The sequence below is a fragment of the Euleptes europaea genome, chromosome 7 (assembly GCF_029931775.1).
Source record: "Euleptes europaea isolate rEulEur1 chromosome 7, rEulEur1.hap1, whole genome shotgun sequence".
NCBI classification, from domain to species: Eukaryota; Metazoa; Chordata; class Lepidosauria; order Squamata; family Sphaerodactylidae; genus Euleptes; species Euleptes europaea.
In genome coordinates, this window is record NC_079318.1 from 46,875,875 (window position 1) to 46,884,918 (window position 9,044).

General features: G+C 40.8%; 1 protein-coding gene across 1 annotated transcript; it reads left to right on the forward strand.

Moving 5' to 3' along the window:
- Nucleotides 1–1,264: 1,264 nt before the first annotated feature.
- Nucleotides 1,265–3,841, forward strand: TLR5 (toll like receptor 5). Its single transcript, XM_056853034.1, has one exon. It carries the CDS (start codon nt 1,265–1,267, stop codon nt 3,839–3,841), a length of 2,577 nt encoding a protein of 858 aa, XP_056709012.1.
- The last annotated feature ends 5,203 nt before the right edge of the window (nt 3,842–9,044 follow it).

Here is a 9,044-nt window from a genome sequence, read left to right on the forward strand (position 1 = left end):
TTAACCGGTTTGACAATATTGAGGCATATATTTTATAATCCACATTCAATAATGATATAGGCCTATAATTTGTAACTCAGAATACAGCATACTCTTTATGTCTTTTTATATGCCTAGCATGGAACTGTTTCTGTATGCATTCATCCCATCACTGAGTTCGGTTTCTGAAGGAAAGGCAGTCCCCCATTGGCAAGGCCTTTAAATGTTTTATTTAAATCCTGGGATGAACTCATGGAAAAAGAGCTCCCGCTACAAGTTCGTATAGCGTGAAAAGTGTCAAAGATATGTGTTTGTTATCACAAAATATTGACTAGAGAGGCCCCTGGTTGGCCACTGTTCTTATGAGTACAGCACTGCTTGGGGTCCAGGCCCCACTCATGTTTCAGGGTCATCCTGAGCATCTGGTACAACCAAAATTACTGGGGCAAGAGGCACACAGAGTTCAGTGAAGGAAAGCATCAGCTTAGGAATGTTTTAGTTGCTGCTGGGTGAAGGTTCTTGCTTTGCCTCCAAGTGGGAGCTGTCCCCGTTCACACTCCAGCCCCACGAGTGTGCAGGTCATACTTAGCGGGAGGCAAAGGCAGGCAGGCAAGCAAGCTAGTTTACCTGTATTGTCTTTTTATTTGAGGATGCTGGAGTTGATAAGCAACGTGGAGGGGTTAACGTACAATAAAGTGCTACTGTTATAGAGCTGATATAGCATTGTATAATGCTGTTATTTTGTGTCATCTAGAAGTACGCTGGTGGCCTTTGGGCATATATACACACAAATATTGTTACTAATATCCCTTAAGAAAATCTAGGTTTTGGTCTCTTATCTAAGTAGCTATTTTTCTTGTGAATCATGCAGTTTTTCTAAGGAACATGGGACAGTTTATATGGGATTATTCCATTTTATCTTTGCAATAAACTTGTGTAGTAGGTTATTTTGAGAGGCAGTGGTTGGTCCAGGGAATTCTTAGAGTTTTGTGGGAATAATTTGTAGCTACTATTAGACATAATTGCTAAAGGAAATGATCAGAGGCAGGTACACCTTACTGAAACCCGAAGACGAGCAAAACAGAGGGACATCACTCATATACTTTGCTTGTGAATGTTCAGAGATATATAAGGGGCTGTTGTTGAGAACAGGATAGGTTTTAGCAAGATATTGGTCTGTTCTAGCAATGCAATACATGTCTATCCCAGGTCTCCCCATACCAGTGTGAAATGTGCAAGAGCCATTTTTAACCATTTCTCTTTCTTTCTCCAGGGCAAAGGCACAATGCTGTATCACCTGATATCTCTCACTGGAATGTTGCTTGTATGCCAAGAGATACTTGCAGTTCCCAAGTGTTCAGTGGAAAGAAGCATTGGATACTATGACATGTGCAACCTCACTCAAGTTCCTTCTGTGCCCGAACATGTTGTTATACTTTCCCTAAATTTCAATTCCATCCAGGAAGTAAATGTCAGCTCCTTCCCATTGCTGGAAAGATTGCAGAACTTGTTCCTTGGAACTCAGTCGGTTTCTTCCGTAACCATAGGGAAAGAGGCTTTTAGAAATTTGCCAAACCTTGAGCTACTGGACTTAGGTGGCAATAAAAAGATTCATCTGGACCCAGATGCTTTCGTGGGCCTATCAAACTTGAATATACTTAGGCTGTATCATAATAAATTTACCGAGTCCATTCTGGAAGGATATTACTTTCAAGATTTGGTCTCTTTGCAATATCTGGATCTTGCCTTTAATGATATCACTCGGCTTCGTCCTCACCCTTTATTTTACAACATGACATCCTTGAAGATTCTGGACTTTAAATTAAACCATATTGAAACCATATGTGAAGGAGATCTTGACAGCTTTCAAGGAAAATATTTCAAACTGTTAAAACTTGATTATAATCACTTGTATAGCAGAAAATCAGTAGACTGGCCAAGGTGTGGGAATCCTTTCAAGAATATTAGGTTGGAAACATTAGACATCAGTGGCAATGGCTGGGATATAGCTATAACACAGCAATTCTTTAAGGCTACTCAGGGAGTACCAATTCAATATTTGAAGCTCTCTCATCACACCATGGGAGCTTCATTTGGCTTTAGTAACCTCATGGATCCAGACAGTGATACATTTACTAGTCTTGCTATGAGAGGCCTTCGCTCACTTGATATTTCACATGGCTTTATTTTTTCTCTTAATTCATATGCATTTCAGTATCTTCAGTCTCTGGAGTTGCTTGATCTTAACAACAATAAAGTAAATCGGATTCAGAAAGCAGCATTTTTTGGTCTCAGGAGCCTGAATCTTCTAAACTTGTCATATAATCTACTAGGTGAACTCCTGGATGAAACTTTTAAAGGACTTGATAATGTAACGTCCATAGATTTGACACATAATCATATTGGGATGATTCATCAAGCCCCATTCAAATATTTGCTAAAACTTCAGACTCTTGATCTCAGAGATAATGCCCTAAAAGCAATAGACTCACTCCCACCAAATCTCTTGCATGCTCTATTAGGTAGCAACCGACTGGGATCTAAAATAAATGCTATAAATGCTTTCTTCCTCGACTTGGGAGAAAACAAGTTGGAAGATCTGGCTTACCTCTATAAACTTCTCCAATTTCCAGTTTTGAGGTATGCAATTTTAAGATACAATCGTCTATCTTGTTGCTTTAAACATAATGATACTATACCTGAAAACAATCAATTAATCTACTTGGATCTGGGCAACAATATGTTAAGGCTGGTATGGGAGAGCAAGTTATGCTTGGATGTATTCAAGGCACTTTCCAAGCTTGAGGTCCTCCATCTCAATAATAACTACCTTAGTTTCCTTCCAGAAGACATCTTTAGTGGCCTAGTATCACTGAAGAGGCTTAACTTATCTTCTAACCTGTTGACCTATGTTTCTCATGGCACCTTTCCTAAGACCTTGAGGACACTTGACATATCATCAAACCAGCTGCTTTATCCAGATCCTGAGCTCTTTGCCACTCTTGACTATTTGGATCTCACCTTTAACAGATATTACTGTGACTGCCCTTTAAGCAGCCTGATCATGTGGTTAAACCAAACCAATGTCTCTATAGCTGGATCACAAAATGAAATGTTTTGTTTTGGACCTCCTGCTCTAGCTGGTGTTTCCCTGTATGAACTTTCTGTAGATGACTGTGATGAAGACAAGATGTTAGAAACTGTACAGTTCACACTCTTTATCTTTACCTGTGTTACTGTGACAGTGTTCTTGGTGGTGGTGGTGGTCTTTACACACTTTAGAGGGACTTGTTTTGTATGGTATAAGACTGTAACAAGAGCAGTCTTCAAGGATCCCCAGCCACAGTTGGATGGAAAGATACATAGATACGATGCCTACCTATGCTACAGCAGCACAGACTTTGAGTGGGTCCAAAAATCTTTGATAGTGCACCTTGATACCCAGTACTCTGACAAAAACAGATTTACTCTCTGTTTTGAACATAGAGATTTCCTACCAGGAGAGGATCATATAGACAACATTCGTGATGCCATTTGGAACAGTAAAAAGACTATTTGTGTTGTGACAAAGCAGTTCCTCAAAGATGGCTGGTGTGTGGAAGCCTTTAATTTTGCTCAGAGTAGATTTTTTTCTGATCTAAAGGATGTCCTCATTATGGTGGTAGCGGGATCACTTTCTCAGTATCAGCTACTGAAATACCAGCCAATTAGAGTCTTTATGCAAAGGGGTCACTACTTGAGGTGGCCTGAAGATGACCAAGATGTCGAGTGGTTTTTAAACACTCTCTCACACCAAATATTGAAGGAGAAGACCGTTAAGAAACCCAGGTCGCTAGAACTGCGAACTCTGGGTCTTAGTTGAATAGTTGGCTGGTTTAGCTATGCCAACTACTCTACTTCAAGGAAAATGCCAGTAGTTCAAACACATTGGGTTGGATCCAGAGATTTATCAGCAGATGTGGATTTTTGCCATCTCCTTCACTGCCAATTCACATCAGCCAGCACTTTCTGACCCTAGAAAGATGATTCCTGGGGCTGTGGGAACCATATGGATTAACAGCCACATGGGTCATGGGGTTGTAGTAAGAAGGGGGTGAAGTTGCCCCACCTTCCCTCTATCCCGAGTGCAGCTCTAGCAATGTTAGGAGAAGGAAGGACTATTTTACTGATTTCTTTACTATAGGCCCTGTGATCTGCATGGCTGTTAATCTGCACTGATCACACAACCCCAGGAATCGACTTTCCCAGGGTTGGAAGGAACTGCTTGCAGCAGAGGAATGCGACAAAGACCTTTGCTCCTTCCACTTATAATTCCAGTGGATTCTATCCAGTGAGCCCTGGTCTCTCTACATGAGCAAGGCAAACCCTGCATTAAAATGGCTACATGAGCACTTCCGTGATCTTTAGTCCTTCTTTTTCACTGCCAGGTACAAAGCTACGTGCCCAGCTCTTGCTTGATGAAAGTGGTTTCAGTCAGTGGTTTTCAGTCAGATGTCTGTGTGCTAGGCTGGAGGGACCTTCTGAATTTGCTTAATGAGCAGGGCTTCTGCTTTTTTTATGGGTCTGATGAATATAAGCTTTGATTTAAAGATTAATAATCACTGAGTTTCTTAGCTGAAAAGCAATTCCATTACTTCTCACACAGTCTTGAAAACTTGTTACAAATGCTATAGCCCTGTTATAGCCTTTGTAATATCAGAGATTACCAGCCCATTCCTGAGAGCTGCAACGGCTGGAGACAGTGTGGCGGTGGCAGCACCGCGACGCCTCCAAAGAGGTTTTGCCGCTGCAGCTGGGGGAATTATGGGCTATTTTTAAATAAAAATTTGGAAAGTGGGGGAAGTCCCATTGAAAACAGCGATGTTGCGCCAACAAAAAGGTGGCGCAGCACCGTCCTTGCTTAAGGGGGCGTTCCCAAGCTGAAAGGGGCTAGGAAGCTGCCTAACGGCAGCCCCGCCAGCCAGAACGCCCTGGGAATGCCTCTTGGGATGCCGGCACGAGGACCGTGCTGCCGCCGCAGTCCAGAAGGCCGGCATAAGTGCTCCCATGCTGGCGTCCGTGCCAGTTTAGATGGCCCCCAACCTCAGAAATGGGCTGTACATTGGAAAGTTTACTTATTCCATGTTTCAAGGTACCCTTTTTAGTGTTCAGCACAGTTGGTTTCCTCTGCTCACGCTTATGGTCTTCTCAATATAAATTTTATCTTCAATCTATGGTAGGGTTTTTTTTAAGATAAAATTTATTTTTATTATTATTTTATTTCCTGGAAAACTGCGGAGTGTAATACTATTTTTTTAAAAAAATATTAGGACCAACTGAATTGTTACAAATACTAAGGAAGCTACTACTGTGACAACTTTGCTAATCCTAATAAAACCATACTGCACTGTTAATATATATATGTGTGTGTGTGAGAGAGAGAGATTCCCTCCCCCCCCCCAAAATGGGCTAACACATTATTATTGTGTGTCTATTTGGGCAATTACAGTAACAGCTGTATGTTAACTACCTCAAAGGCTGAGCTACATTAGAGGGGTAAACTAAATTCTATACCTCCCTCTGCATTTTTTTTTACATTGTATTGGATCCTGCATACTTTTCTGTTAGTGAAAGTGGGAGGAGTGGTACTCTTAACCACTGAAAAGAATGAGGGATGCTCAAATACCTGTTGGTTCAGCTCACATCCTGATTGTCAGTCATAAGCTGGGAGATTTGACTGACCAGTTCAGCTGTTTCTTGTGTTGCTTGTTGCGTAGTAAAGCAGTACTGTGCAATTTTCAGTGTTTCACACATGTGCTGATGGGAGTTCTAGTCTCCCCACCCTCCCCCACAGGCCTCTCATTGCTTCTTATTGCTTGGCTGCCAATAGTATGAATAAACAGTGAGCAAATTAATCTGTCCGTGATTATAAATAAAAATTCTATTTTTTTCAAAAGCCTTATCTTTTCATGTTTGCTTAAGTCTGTGGTGTTGAGGTTATTTCACATGCTTGTTTTTGCCCAACCTTGTGAGTATTTTAGTGCTATCCAGGTGATATTTAATTACCTGACACAGCTATCCATAAGCCTTGGGGAAAATCTACTATGCAGACACAGAGCTGTTGGACAGCTGTTTGAGGTGGATGAGGGTTAGCTGAACAGATCTGATGCTTGACTTGCAAGTGACATGAACACATGAAGCTGCCTTATACTGAATCAGACCCTTGGTCCATCAAAGTCAGTGTTGTCTACTCAGACTGGCAGCGGCTCTCCAGGGTCTCAGGCAGAGGTCTTTCCCATCACCTACTTGCCTAGTCCCTTTAACTGGAGATGCCGGGGATTGAACCTGGGACCTTCTGCATGCCAAGCAGGTATTCTACTGCTGAGCCACAGCCCCGAACCTGGTCACTGCAAGGTACATGACACCTCTACATGGGATGGGCTGCAGTAATGGAGAGAATTGAATGACATCAATCAGAAAAGCTCTTTAAATTGAAACATGATGACTGTTCACCAGTGCCTGTTTGGAATATTTTTCAAACAAAATAGGGAACTCCACTACTTTAGTGATTAAAGGGCTGTCTGTAAAGGGAATATCCAGACAGCTTTGTTAGGCTCAGTATCTTTAGTTCATTGCATATGTGCCTGATTGAACTGAAATTATTAGTGTTTGATTTAGGGCACAATTTTGAAGTCTGCTGCTCAATATGAATTTCCTTATTTATAATCATAAATGTAGAATTAAAAGCTGTATATCTTCAGGTTGTTGCACATCTATAGCTGATATTGATAGTGGGAACCATGGAAACTCATTTGACAAAGCCAAATTGAAATTTTTACCTTGAAAGTGTCAATTTTGAATGCCTAATCTTGTGAAACATTTGTGTGTATAGATAAATAATAGATTGAGTCCATCACCAGAAGCCCCCCCCCAGGAGTCCTTTCCAGCCCCAAGGTCATAGAACCCGTGTGGACTAATAGCCATGCAGGTTGGGAAGCTGAATGGAAAGGGACAGCGTATGCATCTGTAGATGGCAGAATCCAAAATCCTCAACACAGCATCCAGTCCCTTTATTGATCACTTTGAGCCAGCTACCATGATGGATGCCACCAAGATCCCGGGGTTATTGAAAGTTACCACTTACATGTTAGAACCTTGTCTGTCCTGGATACTGAAAGCATGTAAAGAGTCCCTAATGTCCATTATAAATCTGTCACTGATCCAGGACGTCTTTCCTTGTGCCCTAAAACTGGCAAGCATCTGACTGTTACAGTAGAGAAAAATGATGTGGCCAGCTAATTGTCACATCTTTAATTTGCCCTTTCTGGATAGAATGATAGGAAAAGTGGTTGCAGAGCAACTCCAGGCCTTCAGCATAAATAATCTACTCTAGATCTCTTTCAGGCAGGGCTAAAGGATGGAGATGGCACTGGTGGCCCTAGCAGATTACCTCTGCCTAAATGTAAACAAAGGCTATGCACACTCGTTGCCACTTTTACTAGACTTACTAGCCTTTGATGTAGTGTACCATGCCATTCTGTTGAGATGTTTGGAGGTAGAAATAGAGATTAAGGGGTGTGCTTTGGATTGGTGTCAATCATTTATTATGAGAAAAGAAGGCTCAGTGCTGTAAGGATAATTGGAGCAACCCAAAACAGCACTATAACACTATAAAGCAAATAAGTGAATTTTATAAAGTGCAAAGTGAATAAATATATACAGCATATACAAAGGGAGTACAAACAGATACAAAATTTACAATAACAATCCAATAAACATGACTTATCAAGAGGATGCCAAAGATCCTAATTCAACAGGTAAGTTCAAGTAATCAACCAATTAAGGTATCATTTGATATTGGAATTTTTTTTGAATCTTTCAAATTCTTTTTAGGTTGCAGTTATTGGAACAAAGCCACAGGAAAAAAGATGTCAGACGTGTTGTCTAGATCGGGACCACGTTTCGCATATGGCTTCTTCGGTGACCTGTATCTGTGTATCAAAAATGCATGTATTCAACTAATAAATCAACATTTATAATAGACATTAAAACATTATTTAATCAATAATAAAAAGACTATGCAAGCATAAATATTCTTACCAATAATAAATAATGTATAAGTGCCTTAGTAGGTGTTGTCTCATAGGGACCGCAAAGATTTGTATCCAGGTCTCCAAAAGGACAGAATAGTCAAGGAAAGATAAGGATGGTATTTAAAAGAAAGGATTTGGCTCTTAAATGATCACAGCTGTAGCAGACAGGCTCAGAAAAAACTCAGAAAAAAAGGGTTCTTAAAGTGATGCTATCCTAAAAAACAGGAATAATCTAATTCATTGTTTAGACCATTGGGAGACAATGTTCCCATAAGGAAAATAAGTTTAGTCTCCATTTGGTGCAATGTTTTTTGGATATTTTGCAAGTCATAGGGTCGACCACGGAATTGCCATAAAACACAAAAAGAGAAATCCCTATCTCCATGAACTTTTTCCAAAAAATGGGCCGTGAGCGGGGCTTCAAAATTTCTGGAGCGAATTCTAGAAGAATGTTCAGAGATCCTGGTCCTCACGGGACGTATGGTGCTGCCAATGTATTTTAAACCACATTTGCATTCCACGCAATAAAACGACATTTTTTGAAGCACAATTAAAGAAATTTTTTTGGAAAAAAACATGGTTCAATTTTGTCACCTATGCTATTCAATCTCTATGTGAAGTCCCTGAAAGAAATCATTTGTGGTTTCTGAATAGGGTACCATCAATATGCTGATGGTACCCAGTTCTGCATTTCTTTATCCAAACTACCAGGTGATGCTGTAGAATCTCTGAACCAGAGCCTGACTGATATAGTGGCATGGCTGAGGGTAACCAAGCTGAACCTGAATCATGACAAGACAGAAGTAATGTTGATGGGGAAGGTCAAGGCCCTGAAGAACATGGGGATCTCTACTTTCAATAGGGACCAATTGTCGCTGTCGTACTTAGTTAAGAACCTGGGGTGATTCTGGATCTAACTTTGTAATTGCTAGAGAAGCAAGCTGCTGCAGCTCCCAAAAAGGTGTTCCATCAACTTCACTTAGCTCAGAAGAT